The sequence below is a fragment of the Micromys minutus genome (genome assembly GCF_963924665.1).
Source record: "Micromys minutus genome assembly, chromosome: 1".
NCBI lineage: Eukaryota > Metazoa > Chordata > Mammalia > Rodentia > Muridae > Micromys > Micromys minutus.
In genome coordinates this window covers 121,689,060-121,706,276 of record NC_137969.1, presented here as the reverse complement: position 1 = coordinate 121,706,276, position 17,217 = coordinate 121,689,060, and the positions used below count along the sequence as shown (strand labels likewise).

General features: G+C 40.9%; 1 protein-coding gene across 4 annotated transcripts in view; it reads left to right on the top strand.

Annotated features, from left to right (window-relative positions):
• The window catches only part of RFC1 (replication factor C subunit 1), a 62,936-nt gene that overhangs the window by 2,653 nt on the left and 43,066 nt on the right, over window positions 1-17,217 (top strand). For all 4 annotated transcript variants that reach the window (XM_080909571.1, XM_080909569.1, XM_080909570.1 and 1 more), the window contains exons 2-4: window positions 8,906-9,034; window positions 13,905-13,980; window positions 16,673-16,795. In XM_080909571.1, coding sequence (XP_080765697.1) covers window positions 8,906-9,034; window positions 13,905-13,980; window positions 16,673-16,795 — 328 coding nt within the window. The remainder of the gene's footprint in view (window positions 1-8,905; window positions 9,035-13,904; window positions 13,981-16,672; window positions 16,796-17,217) is intronic.

Here is a 17,217-nt window from a genome sequence, read left to right as displayed (position 1 = left end):
CCTGGATCTCATCCATTGCCTTAACTGGCTGATGAGAAAGTTTCAGGTAGCTGGTCTGTCTCTGCTTCACCAGTAATAGGATTACAGGTGTATGCTACCATACTCCTACCTTTTTATGTGAGTACTGGGGAATCTGGACTCAGTTCTTTATCCTTTACCAATTGAGCCATCTCCCTATCTCCTGGTCCATCTTTGTAGTACTTAAAGTAATCCTCTTTAAAAGGAATGGGTAAATTGGCCATTACTGTTTGTTAAAAGGAAAAGTTTCTGGGAAGTAGATGAGATTTTGTCTTGTTGGAGAGATGGCTTAATGGCTAAGAGTACCTGGTGCTCCTGAACAGGGGCTCTCGTTTTGTTCAGCACCCATATCAAGTGGCTACAGCTGCCTGCAACTCCAGCTCCACGGGGTTCAAGGCACCTAACCCTGGAGGGCACTTGTACTCATGTGCACATCCACACAGATGCATACATACGTACATACATGTATTTGGGGTGGCTAGATGGCTCAGCTGTTAAAAGCTGTTGTTGCCGTTGTGGAGGGTATGGGTTTAATTCCTAGCAGCCACATGGAGGCTCACAACCATCTGTAGCTCCAGTATGAGGAGGCTTCAAAGTTTTTTGAGCTTCAAGGGTACCAGGTATGTATGTGGTATGCATGCATATACACAGGCAAAACCGCCATTCACATAAAAAAGATAAAGTAAATGTTTAAAAAATTATATGTTATATTGGTATTCAATTTAGTCCTCTAGGAGTTAGCACAAAAAGAAGCCTAGCAGAACCCCAGGACAAAAGTTCAATTTAGCAAGTGTTTATTGAACACCTGTGCCTAAGTTATATTATAGGACAATAGTTCTTAACTTCTGCTTGGGCCACAGTTCCCTTTGAGAAATGTGGTGAGAGGCATGCAAATTTTCTGACCAGCAGAAATGCATAGTTAGAGAACACCATTTTAAAGGCTTTACCTCTCTTCTGACACTCATCTATAGACAGATTAACTTTTGTTCTGAGAGTTGTTGAACTTGAGGTCTCCAGCTTTTTGAATCTTGACAGAGGTGTCAGATAATTCAAGTCTATTAAAAAAAAAAAAAAGGTGCCCAAACCAGTCTTGGTGGCACATACCTTTAATCTTGGCATTGGAGAGGCAGAGGCAGGCAGATCTCTGAGTTTGAGGCCAGCCTGGTCTACAAAGAGAGTCCAGGACAGCCGGGGCTCTCTGAAAAACAAACAGAAAAGGCCAGATAACCCTCATGCTAAAGAGTAAAACTTGGATGTTTACATTTCATACCTGATAGAAAACAGGGATGAATAAAGAATAAAAGACTGAGGCAGGAGGATCTCTGAGTTCAAAGTCAGGGTGGTCTGTAGAGTGAATTCCAGGACAGCCAGAAAACAGAGAAACCCTGTTTTGAAAAACTAAAACCAAAACCAAAAGAAAAGAAATATAGTTTTGCATTTAGCGGTTTATAAAGTAAAAGCCTGTTAAAATATTTGAGTACTTTTGTGAAGTATGTCGATGACATTTTTTCTTGTGAATTTAGTGGGCCATTTAGAATGTTAAACAGCATTTTCTTTTGCTAATTTTAAAATAGAGAAGTAAGACTGATTGATGTGCATTGCTATGACAGCTGCTCTGCAAAGCATCAAAGGCAAATGGCAGTGACAGTTTGTGCCTTTTCCTCTCTCATCTGCCTCGTCAGCTGGGTGAGGGAGCTGCGTGTGTCTGCCTCTACACTGAAGCTGCATTGCTTCTGGGTTTAGGAGGGCACAGCAAAAAGTTTTGATTTTCATCTCTACTTGTACTAGTAGATTTGAAACCAAGTTGGAAATTGTCTTATATATAAGATTAAAAATTAGAAAACGTACCCATCTCCTTTTTAGTGCCTGGCCAAGTTTGGTCGTTTAGTTTGATCTGTGTTTATCAAGATTGTATTTGGGTTGCCTGATGTGCAATACTTCTTTCTAATAAAGTCATCTTACAGAATTGTTAATTACACCCTGAAGATAGAAAATGCCTCTCTGTCCCTGTCCTTGCCTTTCTCTGTTGAGACGGTTTCACCAAGTGGTCCAGGGTGGTCTGAATTTCTGTTCCTCTTGCTCAGACTCCCTAGGGCTGGGATAGAAGTGCTGATTAGCAATTTCCCACTTATATTTAGGACAGTCTTCAATTTAAATATTTATTTTTATTTACATGTATTTGTGTGTGTCTGAGTAAATGCCATATGTGTGAGTGGCCCTTGGAGGCTAGAGTTACAGGTGATTGAATATTAACCTCTCTAGTGGATGCTGGGAAGTAACTCAGGTCCTGGAAGAGTAAAAGTGTCTTAACTGTGAGGTATCCCTCCAGTCCCAACCCTCAATCTAATTTTGAGACAAGGTTTCTCTGTTTAGCTCTCAGCAGGCTGGCCGGGAACTCCAGGATTTGTCTTCCCTGATCTTGAGTGCTGGGATTAAAGGGCTGTACCACCACTGCTGGTCCACTCTTCAGTTTTAAAGTTTTTGCTAGAGAATGGCTTTTTCTTAGTTTCCTAGCAGGGCTAACAATTTCTAGACTTATTCTGTGTGTTAGGCACATTGACTTGATTTATTTCTTTACCTATGAGGTAGAGTCTCATATATCCCAGGCTGATGTGGAACTAAGAATGACCTCGAACTTCAGTTCCATCGACTGCTTGCACCTTCCAAGTGCTGTAAGCAGTCACACCTGTGTACTGATTTATCCTATTAATCTATTGTGTGTGTGCATGTCTGCCATAGAACATGTGTTAGAGGCACCTTGGGAACCATTCCACTAGCTCTCCTGCCCCTCACCCCTACTCCCACCCTTCAGTGCTGGAGAGTGACCCTAAAGCCTTATGGATCATAGATAAATACTTTATCCTGAGTTACATCCCACACCCGTGGAGCTTTGTATGCATGTTTGGTTTTGAATATTTCTGGGGAAAACGTAACTCACCAGGTTTATGAAAATTTAATAATTTCTGTTCAAAGACCATGTGTTTTGTTTCTGACACACAAACATATTTTTTGGAACACTTTACTGAATGGGCTATTTGTTACTGACGGTCTCTGCAAGGGTAGATACCTCAGGGACAGAGAACTGCTCTGTAGTGTCTGGCATCTGTTACGTTTTCCATAAATACTTTGATTGTGAATAAACTGTAATTCCAATAAAAATATCAATAAGGTAAGAGTTACTGTCATTTTCTAGAGTAGGAGTTCTCAGCTTGTGGGTCACAACCCCTTGGGGGTCGACTAAGATCATTGGGAAACAGATATTTACATTATGACTCATAACAGTAGGAACATTACTGTTATGAAGTAGGAGCATGGTTAGGAAGGTTGGGAACTATTGCTTGCTCTAGGGGCTACAGTGATGTCTCAATGGTTAGGAGCACTTGCTACTCTCCCAGAGGACTCAGGTCAGTTCTCAGTGCCTATATGACCTTCCATAGGTCCATTTCCAGGAGACATGACTTTGTATTTACATTACTAGAGTATTTCATGATTGGGTGTGGTGACAGTGCACACCTTTAATCTCAGCACGCAGAAAGCCAAGGCAGAGGGTCCCGAGTTTGAGGTCTACACAGCCAGTTCCAGACCAGTCAGGTCTACATGTGAAACCTTGGCTTATTTTAGTTTTTTTCATGAAACATAGAAATATGGTGTTTTACTGTATTATATCATAGGTCTGCTTTTGGTTTGAACTTAAGTTATGTGGTCACATAGTTGAAATTTGATGTTTTTGGATTAGAAATAACTTGCGAAATGTGAACCTTTGGATGAATGAGAACAACAATCACAGTATGTTAGCTGTGTTGAATGTCTGAATTCTTAAATAAATCAGGCACAATCAGTCTCAGACATTTTAGTGTGAAAAAAAAATCCTTCTTGTTTTAAACCTGAATTAGATAATTATTTCCATGTTGTGCTCAGTTTTGTTTTTTTTTTTTAAGTTTGTAATTTTGGATCTGGAACCTGAAAATGTCTATGATGAATATTTAAGAGGCTATTGTATCCTCTGAATTTTTCACTGTCCCCTGATGATGGTGGTGTACCCCTCCCAGCACTTGGGAGGCAGAGACAGGTGGATCTCTGTGAGTTTGAGGCCAGCCTGATCTACAGAGTGAGTTTGAGTTCTAGGACAGCCAGGACTACGCAGAGAAACCCCCCAAAACAAACAAACAAACATTTTTTTCATTGTTGAGAAGAGCCTGTCAGGAAGAGGAATAATTAGTTCCCGTTTCCCTTCTGGCTGTGCTTCATTTTGTCTGCCAGAGAGCAGATGGAGGCTCTGTGAGAGAGGAGTGTGTGTGTGTTTCTCTTTCCTGTGTCGTTTCTTCTGAACACTGAGCACTGATCCTTCTAAGCAGGGCGTCTAGAAGTATGTAGTGGTAGTCTGAGTGAATGAGTCTTGGACCATAGAGTAGTTTTCTCCCCCGAAGTGTTGCAGTTGTGCCTCCCGTCCTGCGCCTTCGCCTTGCTCCGCCTTTGTAAAGACCACACTTAGTTATTAGCTCATGGTGTCTTCCTCAGAGAAGTGCTTGAGGCAGGGCTAGACTTCGATAAATCAATAATGTCTGCTGTGTGTCGTGACAGTTTTGATGTCTAAAAATAATTTGGGGGCTGGAGAGATGGCTCAGTGGTTAGAGCACTGACTGCTCTTCCAGAGGTACTGAGTTTAATTCCCAGTAACCACATGGTGGCTCACAACCATCTGTAATGGGATCTGATGCCCTCTTCTGGTGGGTCTGAAGGGAGAGGCAGCATATTTACATTAAAAAAAAAAAAAAAGCAGTTTGTGTGGCTGGAAGCCAATTTTGAAGAAGAGGAAATGGCCTACTAAAAGTGAAAGTTGTTTTTGACTTTTATAACCACAATATGGTAATGAGACACAAGAGTCAGGCATGCGGATCTAATGTAGGTGAATTTTAATAATTTAGTTCAGAATAATACACAGTGATAATTTAATATCTTAGTGTGTTGTGTGTGTGTGCGCGCACACATGCGTGAGTGCCTGTGTATGTATGTATGTATGCATGAATGTGGCGTGGGTCCAAGAGCATGAGGAGCCCAGAAGATGACCCCTGGTGCCCTGCTCTCTTTCTCTCCACCCTGTTACTCTGAGACAGGGTGTTTTCACTGAACCCTGAGCTAGCCGGCCCTAGCAGTCCTCTTGTCTATGCTCCTGTCTCAGTGTTGGATTACACATGTGTGCACTCATGCTTAGATCTTTGTGTGGGGTTTGGGGATTTGAACTTAGACTTACATGTTTGCATAGCATGCACTCTTACAGCTGAGTTGTCTCCCTAGCCTTCTTTTACATTTTCTTAAAATAAAAGCAGCAAGAACAGTTACAGCAAAAATCCCAATCAAAGATTTCCTGGGAGAGGGTATGGGACAGGGTCTTGCTGTCTAGCCATTTCTGGCCTTGTACTTGTTATGTAGCCTTGGCTTTAATTTGATAGTTCTTCTTTCAGCCTCCCCTGTGCTGGGATTGAGTATGTGTGCCACCATGCCTAACTAAAGGTTATTTTAGCACACATAATATTTATTCTGATTAGCAATTTATATGTCCTCTTGCATTGTTATTTTTGTTTTTCTGAAATAGGGTCTCACTGTATAGCCTTGGCTCACCAGCAAACTACTGTATAGATCAGGCTGGCCTTGAACTTACAGAGATCTGTCTGCCCCAAGTACTAGGATTCAGGATGTGTACCACTACCGAACTTATTTTTATTTTATGTGTGTGGATGTTTTTGCCTGAATATGTCTGTGTATCATGTGACTACAGTGCCCATAAGAGGCCAAGAGAAGGTGTTGGATTCTCTGGACCCGGAGTCACAGATAATGTTAGCCACCATGTGACTGCTGAGATGTGAACCCAGGTCCTTTGGAAGAGCAGCTGCTACTCTTCAGCACTGAACCATTTCTATTCCATTTAATAAAATTTTAGTTTAAGAAGTATTGGGTCCAAAAAAAAAAAAAAAAAAAATATTGGGCCATACCTGGTGGTGCAAGCTGTAATTGCAGTCACAGAGAAGCTGGGGGTGGGGGGTGGGGCGACGGGGGACAAGCTCAAGTTCTGCTTAGATTACAGAATACATTCAAGGCTGTAGCCTGGGCATTTAATGGGCAATAAATTAATATTGTCTCAAAATAAAGATAAATAATGGACTGGGAATGGAGCTTAGTGGTAGAGTACTTGTCTAGTGTGGACAAGACCTCAGGTTCAAGCCCTCAGGGCTGTAAAAAGTTGAAAATGTATAATTCCTACTAGAAAAACATGGTTGAACGAGTGACCAGGAATCCAGCTATTGTAACAGTGTTAAGCTGTATTTGGTCAAGGGGAAGAGGTTAGCATCAAAGGGCAGTTCTGCTGGGGATGGCCAAGACCAGTTTGTGTCTTTCAGATGTCCAGTAGTTGAGAGCTGAGTAAAGGCCTCAACACTCTAAAGTCGACTGGACATTTACTGAGGAGAGTCATGAACGAACTAAGGGTGTTCAGAGACTTGCTGTATTTACCTGTCTCTCTGACACATCTAGAGAGACCATATTTCTTGTACATATTTTTGTGTATGATATCTTTTGTTTCACTTTCTGAAAGTGAAACAAAATCCCCAGTTTGAGTGAACAATCCCTGCACCATTTTAAAGAGTGACACTGGTTAGAAACTGTCATTTCCTTCAGAAGCAATAAAGTAGTCAGCCTCAAGCTCAGTTCTTGGCAATTGATACATGTGACTGTGACTTTCTTTATTGCTCTATTCTTCACCACTTGACACAGATGTCTGTTTTGGAGTTTTATAGCCAAGGACTATAGGCTTGTTTAATTCACTTTTAAATATATTATCATTATTATTGTGTATGTGTGTGTGAGTGTGATGCTTATGTGGGAGCACACATTGCCACATACATGTGGTGGTCAGAGGACAACTTGTTTCCACCTTTCCTTGGTCCAGAGGTTGAGCTCAGATTTCCTTGCTGAGCTATTACATTGGCTTTTTCATGCACTTATTTGTTTGTTTATTTTTGAGACAGAGACTAACATCCCAAACTAGTCTGGAACTTGCTATGTAGCTAAGGGTGGTCTTGAATTGATGTTCCAGCCTTTACCCCTTGATTACAGGCACATGCTACCAACCTGGCAGCAATACTTTGTAAACTTAGATTTAGTTAATAAATTAGAACTTTTTATATAGTGGGAGATCTGGAAAGGAAGCTATGAAATTCTATACCTTTGTTTATAAATAGTTTATAAAATGGGATATTTCAGTGATGTGAGTGGATAATATCTCAAAATGAAGTGGAGAAGCTTTTTGCTGAGCCAAAATGATAAGAGATGCATGTTTAAACTTTATAAAGGGTAGAAATAATGATTTGCACTTGGCTTATCAGAGAACAGATTGAGATACTAATATTGTCCAAGGTCACACAGGTAGAATGAGCCTTGGCTTCTTAATTCTAAGGTCTGTCCCTTTCTATAGTTTTTTTTTTTTTAAATTTTAATTAATTATTTATTTTTTTTATGTAAGTGAGCTCACTGTCTCTTGTCTTCAGATAGCATCAGATCCCATTACAGATGGTTGTGAGCCACCATGTGGTTGCTGGGATTTGAACTCAGGACCTCTGGAAGAGCAGTCAGTGTTCTTCACCACTGAGCCATCTCTCCAGCCCATTCCTTTCTATAGTTCAAAACTAAATTAGAGAAAGGTAGAGTTTGGGTGTGTGGTGTGCACCTCTAACCCCAGCATGGGGGTAAGGGCTTTCCAAAGCAGGTGATCTCTTATGAATCAGAACCCAGTTGGGCCTACGTAGGGAGTTCCTGTGCAGCCCCTCTGTAGTACATTGTGAAATCCTGTCTCAAAACTCAAATAAAAATAAAACAAGAAGGGGAGGGACAATGTATATGTAAACAATAAGGAAACAGTGCTTTTAATGTTCAGTTATATTATAAAGTTTTTCTGTGATTAATTGAAATTCTATAGTTTAACCCAGGGTTGTGTAATGAAAGAAGTACATTACAGTAGGCTCTAGTCTTTCTCATTAGAGTTTGACAAAAATTATGTAGAGAAAAATTTTGTCAACATTCCTAGTTTCTCAGAATGACCTGGGTGTATAAATCCTGTGGCTGTGGGTAGTGCTGAGCAGTCTTTTCTTCAGCCTGGGATGATGGGATTGGTGTGTGCATTTTCAGTCACTACCTGCCACCTGCCTCTTAGAACCATGCTGTCATTGTCAAAAAACATTTCAAAATGGTTTATTTTATGTGTGTGTGTGTGTGTGTGTGTGTGTGTGTGTGTGTGTGTATGTACCTGTGTGAGTTTATGTGTACCACATGCATGCAGGTACCTACAGAGGTCAGAGGGCTTCTTACCCTCTGGTGTGTTAGATGGTGATTGTGAGTCATTTAACCCAGATCCCTAGCAAGAGCAGTAAGTGATGTAAGCATTTAGCTATCTATCTCTAGACTCCTATTATTATTATTATTATTATTTATGTATTTATTTATTTATTTGAGACAGTGTTTTTCTGTGTAGCCCTAGCTGTCCGGTAACTCATTCTGTAGACCAGGTTGGCTTCAAGCTCAGAGATCTACCTCCTTTTGCCTCCAAAGGAATAAAGGTAGGTGGCACCACCACCACCAGGCAAAAATTTTACTTGTTTATTTTTGCCTTGTTTTTGGTTATAGTCTGAGGATTAATATTACTTTATATTAGAAAGATTATTTTTATTTAGGTAACTATATCAGATGGCTTTATTTATAAAAAGGATGATGTTGAATATAGATGACCCTGCTTTGGAGAGATGACTTGGGTTAGACCAGTTTGAATAAGGTTGTCCTGTTAGTGATGGGAATTAGAATGTTATATATCTAATCTTTACGTTTCCTCTTCTGTTTTTAGGACATTCGGAAATTCTTTGGGGTTATATCAAGTGGAAAAAAGCCTGTGAACGAGACAGTAAAGAAGAATGAGAAGACAAAACCTTCGGAGGGAACTGTCAAAGGGAAGAAAGCAGTGAAGGAAGCCAAGGTCAGTTTGCACATCCAGTTTGTATGTGTGAGCTGTCCAGTGAACTCTGCTCCTAACCTTGTAAGTGCCGAGTGCTGTAATTGGGGATCCAGTTTAGTATACTGAGGAGGAACATAACAGGCCAAGGTGTCTAGCGCTATAGTTTGCTGCGTTCAGGCCTTTTGTCCCCTTCCCAAGCTTCTGTTTTGGTTGTTAAAACTTTGCATTTTGGTTTGGAGAGTGGGCTCAGCAGCTAAGAGCACAGGGTGTTTTTCTGTAGGACCCAGGTTTGATTTCTAGCACATGGTGGCTCACAGCCATTTGTAACTCCACTTAACAGGGTCTGAAGCCTTCATCTAGCCTCCATGGACATCGGGAATATACGTGGTGCGCAGACTTGTATTCAGGCAAAATATCTACAGGCATTAAAAACAACAGTAATAACAACAAAACAGAGTCAAGCTAACAAAACCTTTCCTTTTTAAGATGAAAAATTGCCATCTGTGGTGGTCTAGCATGTGTTGGAAATAAAGACTACCAAGAGCGTGAGGCAGGAATATCTTGAGTTTGAAGCCAGCTTGGGCCTCAAAAAACCCAAATAAACAAAACAGGTTTGCTATAGAGACATAAGAACCTATACTCAGGTAGATATGGTTAGACTCAGGATGATGCCTTACAGGAAAGATTCATTCTGTCATTTGGACCCAGAGAAGGTCACCTATGCTACTGTCGTAACAATGACTACAACGGTATATCTGAGTTAGTACTATTGCTCTGTATTTAAATTGTAAGAGGTTTTATGACTCCATAAGTTAACTTATCAGTATTATATGACATGCATATGTTTATATTCCACAATTGATTGTAATTTTGACTTTAACAGTTATGTGTTATAAGGAAGAACTGAGTGGTGGTGGTACTCCCTTAATACCAGCGCTCTGGAGGCAGGGATGGTAGATCTGCAAGTTTAAGGCCAGCCTGGTCTACAGTTCTAGGACAGCTACATAGAGAAACCCTGTTTGAAAAAAGCCAAAACAAACAAGAAAGAGTACAAGGAAGAATGTTCTTTTAAATTCTGTCATACATATCTGGTGTTCATCATTTCTCACTGAAGAACTGAGTTTTCTTCTGATACTGTTTTTGCAACCTGAAGAATTTTTTTTAAATTTCTTATAGTTCTGTTTCTGACAAGCTGTGTAAGTATATATGCAAATATATTTTGCATTCATCTTATAGGACATTTTTGCTGGGTATGAAATTTTGAGTTCCCAGGCTTCTGTTTTGACCCTTTAAAGATGTTCCTCTTTGCTTTGCCCAGTTTGATAAGATAGCGGTCTTTCTTTCTTTCTTTTTTCTTTCTTTTTTTTTTTTTTTGTTTAAGATTTATTTATTTAATGTATGTGAGTCCATTGTAGCTGTCGTCAGACATTCCAGAAGAGGACATTGGATCCCATTACAGATGGCTGTGAGCCACCATGTAGTTGTTGGGAATTGAACTCAGGACCTATGGAAGAGCAGTTAGTGCTCTAACCACTGAGCCATTTTTCTAGCCCTCATATTATTTTCTTGGTGTGTAATATTTTTTCCTCATATTTAGTTTTACTTCTTAACAAATATCTCACCAAAATTTTATTTGTCATACATACTATGATTGTGTAGGTGTGGCTTTTATTTCCTATCTTTTTTTTGTTAAAATAATTATTTTCTATATTTGAGACAGGGTCTTAATTAAATTGCTTTGACTGATCTGGAACTGATTATATAGACTTCAGAGGCCTGCCCTTCTAGCATAGCTGTAACTATATACTATGGAGGCCTGCCCCTCTAGTATAGTTGTAACTATTCAGACTATGGAGGCCTGCCCCTCTAGCATAGCTGTAGCTATACACACACTACGGAGGCCTGCCCCTCTAGCATAGCTGTAGCTATAGAGACTATGGAGGCCTGCCCCTCTAGCATAGCTGTAGTTATACACACACTACGGAGGCCTGCCCCTCTAGCATAGCTGTAGCTATAGAGACTATGGAGGCCTGCCCCTCTAGCATAGCTGTAGCTATAGAGACTATGGAGGCCTGCCCCTCTAGCATAGTTGTAGCTATAGAGACTATGGAGGCCTGCCCCTCTAGCATAGTTGTAGCCATTTTGTTCCATGCCTGCCAGCTGTTTCATATCATTGACGAAGAATCAGAGCAGGATCATGTTGACTACATATCCTGTTATGTTCTGTATGTTCTGGGATTCCACAGCCATAAGCTCCACTTATGGTCAGTTAGAACTCTTTTGTCTAGCTAGCCAAAATAGTTTGAGTCAGGGTCGACCACCCTGCCTTGCTGTGTATGAGCTCATTGTGTGTGTGTTTTTTTTTCTTTTTCTTTTTCTTTTTCTTTTTCTTTTTCTTGATAAACTGACCCTGAGAAATGTTTGAGGTTGTAGCTTTCAGCTCTGGAGTCTGCGCTATAGTTGTGATCCATCAGTCTTGGAGTGAGCATTCAATAAACCAGCCCTGTTTAACTGAGACCAGAGTCCAAATGGTTTGTGTGGCAATTCCTGAATTCCAATATAGACCAGGCTGGCCCTGAGCTCATAGAAAGCTGTCTACTTCTTCCCTTATGTGCTTGGATTGGAGGTGTGAGCCAGCATGCTTTGCTATTTTTTAAGGTTTATTTTGTTCTGATATGTATGAATTTTTTTTTTAACCATGTGGTACAAACACAGAGTAGATATTTCCATTCTTGAGAAGGAAGGGCTAATGGCTCTAAGGCAAGCCCAGAGCCTTTAACTGTAACACAATGGCCTTTAACTTTCATTTTTCTCCTGTTTTTTTTTTTTTTTTTTAAACATTTTATTATGGTGACATTGAGGATCAAATGTAGGGCCTTGTGGGAGTCAGGCAAGGTCCCCCTGTTGCTGAGCTAAACTTTCCATTCCTGGATCAGCAATCTGTTGATAGAGATGGGTGTGTTTTCTGAGATAAGGGTTTGTCTGCCCTGTGGCTCCGTTCTTTTCCATAAGCCCACTGCTCTTCACAGCTCCTTCATGGCATCCTGAGCTTTCCCTAGCATGTATGTCAAATCCCTCTGGTCTCTACTCAATCCCTGGTTTTTAGATACATTTTTAATAGCAGTATTCCATTTTTTAAGAACTAAAAATCTGGCTAGGCTATCCAGTGAAACACACCAATGGTACGAACATAACTCTAGATTCATTACTAAAACTAGGTTCAGGGGTACCGACAAGGTTTGCATCTTGTAAGTTGGAGACCCGGGGGAGCTGATGATGGAGCTGCGGCTGTCCAGGTGTAAGGCCGGAGAATCAGAATAGCTGAGCACATGTGTCTGAGTGATCTGTGACTGAAGGCCACAGGGGTGATGGTCCGGTCCCAGTGCAAAGGCTGGAAAAGCTGATGTGCTCGTTGGAGGTCAGGCAGGGAGAATCCTCTCACTCCAGGAGGGCTGACTTGACAAGGCTCAACGTTTGGGGAGGGATGTCTTCATTTCACCTCACACAAACTTAGGAGATAGGTTTCATCAGATATCTGGATCCTTTATCATTTGACCACACAAATTGTTGTTATTTTTCATTATTTTGGTTCCATTGTATTGAACTCTGTTATATTCCTACAAGGAATGTTGGTTCTTTTGGCTTAGCATGTAGTTAACTTGATTAAACTCAGTATTGAAATTCTTGCTTCTTGTTAGATGGGCAGCAGGTGAAATCTTGGTTTAGTTCTGTTAGCCTTTAAAATTTTTTACCTTTTAAGTCCTTGTAGCTGTTTTATAAAAACAGTCCATGAGAAAGCAGGTGTGGGCAGAGTCTGTAGGAAGGACCTGAGACTTTGTTCCAGCCTTTACCGCTACTGTCCTTGCCTTTAGTTCACGTTGCAGATCTACTTCTTTGTTGTGTCTTTAAATTGGAATGGTCCATTTGCCGTAGTTTTTTTTTTTTTTTTGAAGCTAATTGATTGCTCTTACGTTTTTGAAGTTCTATCTTAATGGACAGAAATACATAGATATTTTCATCTAAGTGATCATTTTTTCTCTGCCTACTTTCTTGATACATTTTTAGAAATATGAGTATGTTAGAAATGTGATGTTTATAAATATATTTAACCTTTTTGGCCTGCTTTCCAATTTTCAGCATGCACATGCTAGTGGTAGGCTGCCAGCCTAGATCCTATTTCTGTTTTTATCTTGCATCTTTAGGCAGCACCTGTCACCTGTGTTTATCCACTGCTTTGTTACTATCACAAAATACCTTGAGATAATCCACTTAGAAAGAGAAAGGTTATTTTGGCTTCGAGTTTTGGGGGTTTCTGGTCTGTGACCTGTTGCCTCATTGCTGTGGGTGGGACTCCTGACGCAGCAGCACATCATGGTGGGAGCATGTGGCGTGGTCCTCATGACCAAGAGACAGAAAAGCGGAAGAAGGGATTGGGTCCTCTTCCTTTTTGGGCCTTCCACTGGGATCTACCTACAAAGGTTCTACCACCTCTTAGTAGCACCACCCTAGAGACCAAGGCATCAGGGACACACAGGATCTAATAAACCTCTTGACCCTGCAGTGTTGACATCCTTTTACTCTTCATTATATGTGGGTTAGTTTTGAGTGTGTAGCTGTAAGTCTCCTCTCCTGATGCCGTTCAGCAAGAGCATTCCTGATATTTTGGGCTAGATGTGTTGTGTTACATGATGTTAGTAGTACTCTTATGTACTCTAGATGGTATAAAACCTCTGCCTCCCACTTTGTGGTAAACAATGTCTCTAGATATCAACAGAAGTCTCCATGGGGTAAAATTGTTTCAGTTGGAAGCTCCTAAACCCAAGTCTAATGAGAATGCTAGGCTTAAGTTGTATAAATTTCCTTTGTTCTAATTATACGCTGCTGTCTACAGGTTAATAATTCCTGTAAAGAGGATGCCTCCAAACCAAAGCAACACAACAAGAAAAAGAGGATAATCTATGATTCAGGTAATTTTGAGGATCTTTAAAGGCTTAAAAAGTTTATTTCCCATGTAACTGTATTTTTCAAGCTGATGTCTGAGACACACAGTCTCCAGTCTCTTTCATTGATTGATAATTACTGTGTGGAGAGAGCTCCAGTGGGTGGTCCTTGTGTGGAGAGAAAGAGAGAGCTCCAGTGGGCAGTCCTTGGCAGAGCTGCAGAGCCTTTAGTGTACTGAAGGTTTGTTTATGAGGGATCAGAGTATGTAGCAGGTCTCAGATTTACTGTGGGCGTGGCTTGCTCATTTATCTGTTCGTGTGTGCCTGTCTGTCTATGTATGTATGTATGTATGTATGTATGTATGTATGTATGTATGTATGTATCTATCTATCTATCGAATAGATCAGATTCAGGGCCTTACATGTGCTAAGCAAGTCTTCTACCTCTGATCTGTATTCTCAGCCCATATTGTAAAAAATAGTCCCATCTACTTTCTTTTTCCAAGCTGAGGTTTTTAGAAGTTGAATTTGAGAAAAAAGTACCTTACAGTGTTGCTATTAAAGTAAGTGTTGGTTACATTTAATTAATTTGCGTGTTTTTGGTTACACCGTGGCATGCTAGGAGGTCAGGGGTCTGTTCTCTCCTGTCACTAAGTAGTTCTTGGTGGATTTAAATTTTTTTCTTTAATTTAATTTTGAAAGATTTATTTAATGTATATGAGTACACTGTGGCTGTCTTCAGACACATCAGAAGAGGGCATCGATCCCATTGCAGATGGTTGTGAGCCACAATGTGGTTGTGGTTGTTGGGAATTGACCTGAACTCAGGACCTCTGGAAGAGCAGCCAGTGCTCTTAACTGCTGAGCCATATCTCCAGCTCCTGTGCCCATGTCTTGTTCATTCATCTATTCATTCATTCATTCATTCATTCTGCAGTGCCACAGATTGATCTGAGGCCCTCTGCTTGGTAAGCAAGCATCCACCATTGAACTATCCCCCAGGTTTGTTTGTATTCTTGAAACAGGTTGTTGCCTAAGCTTTTAAGCAGCTGGGACTGCAGGCTGTCACACCTGATTTAATTTTCATTGTATCTGCCCTCCTCCCCCTTATTTAAGTCATGGTCCCAAGTAGCCCAGGTTGGCCTTGAGTTCCCTATGTATCAGATGAGGATACAATTCCTGATCTTACCTGTATCTCTCAAATTCTGGAATTACAGGCATTTGCCATTATGCTTAAGTGGATGTAAAATATGTAGCCTAAGGAAGTATTTTGTTTGTGTATTGTTAATATTTTATCCTTTATTTTGATATTTACTTATCTTTTTGTTTATGAAGACTAAGGAAGCATTTGTGTGTATGTTTCACATATATATATTTGGTTCTTTCTTTTGATTTTATGTATGTATTTGAGATGGGCCTTACTTTTGTTGCCCAGGCTGGTCTTGCCTCATGTGTAGTAGCTGGAACTGCAGGAGTGTTGCAGCGTGTAGGCTATGTGACTTTTACAGTGATAACACAGCCCAGGACTGATTTTTCAGAGTGCACTTTACTGTGCAATAATATCCTTTATCATAGGGCTGTTGGAAGTGTGTATCTGTGTTCCGGAGGGTCCCCTCTTGAAAACCACTATATTAAGGTGAAGCAGCAGGAGCCGGGGGTGGTGACACACTCCTGTGATCCCAGCACTTGGGAAGCTGATGTAGTGAATCTCCAGGGTTGTGGTAAAAACCTGTCTCAGAACCAGAACTCAGAACCAACCACAACTTTTAGATGTAGAGAGAGGAAGAGGAAGGACAGTGAGTTTATGAATGTCGGACGATGGACCAGGCCCTGTTAGTTGCTTATGCTTTGCTCTAAATTGCATTACACACGTAGTCTGGCCAAGTAGGCAGAGTAACTAGAGTGCTCTCTTCCAAAGACCCACAGTTAATTCCCAGAACCTGGGAGTCTGTTCGGCTGCAGATCGGTCCAGATGACCTTAAAGTAAGATGGGCTCAGTGTGTCTAAGGAGTAGGAGGCAGAAGAGATTTGGAGAGAGACTGAGTGTAAGAAGGCACACTCCTTTAATTTCAGTACTCGTAGGCAGAGACAGGCCTGTGAGGTTGAGGCCATCCTGGTCTACTTAGAAAGACTCTATCTTAACCCCCCACTTCCATTAAAAAAAAAAAAGCATAAGGAGGTCTGAAATCAGGGAAATGGTAGCACTGTTTCCTTGAGGCTATCTCTTTGTGTGAGTGTGTGTGTGGTCCAGGGGATGAACACAGTTGCACATGCTATGCAGACATTCTACCCAGAACTACCTCTGTGTCAGCCATTGCTCAGAACGGTTAAAGATAATGTATTTAAGTTAGACTTTTATTTCCTTTGTTTGTTTGTGTGTGGGTGTGTACTACATTGTGTGCGTGGAAGACAGGTAGTATTTTGGGGGAATTGACTTTCTCCTACTATGTGGATCTCCAGCTGTGTGACTCGGGTTATCAGGCCTGGCAACAGGGACTACTACCAACTGAACCATGTCTCCGGCCACATGTGTAGTTGTTAAGTTAGTGGTTTGTGACTATTGTTATAACAACAGTATGATATGAATCTGTCTGAGTTTATTACTGGATAAATAAAGTAATGTAAAGATTTTAGACATGCTTCTTGGGGGATTGGCTTATAATGACTACTTTAAAAATACACTGGTAGTTCTTTTCACAGTTTCATTTTTCTCTTGTAGATTCAGAATCAGAGGAGACAGTGCAGGTAAAAAATGCTAAAAAGAAATCAGAAAAATTGCCACTGTCTTCTAAACCTGGTAAAATCTCTCGGAAGGATCCGGTTACTTACATTTCTGAGACAGGTAAGGTACTGAATGTATTCCTTTTGTCTTTTTTGAATTGTATCTGTCTTAGTCAGGGTTTCTATTCCTGCACAAACATCACGACCAAGAAGCAAGTTGGGGAGGAAAGGGTTTATTCAGTTTACACTTCCATATTGCTGTTCATCACCAAAGTAAGTCAGGACTGGAACTCAAGCAGGTCAGGAAGCAGGAGCTGATGCAGAGACCATGGAGGGATGTCACTTACTGGCTTGCTTCCCCTGGTTTGCTCCCCCTGGCTTTCTTATAGAACCCAGGACTACCAGCCCAGGGATGGCACCACCCACAATGGGCTGGGCTGGTTGTTCACTAGTTGAGAAAATGCCTTACAGCTGGATCTGATGGAGGCATTTCCTCAACTGAGGCTCCTTTCTCTGTGATAACTCCAGCTTGTGTCAAGTTGA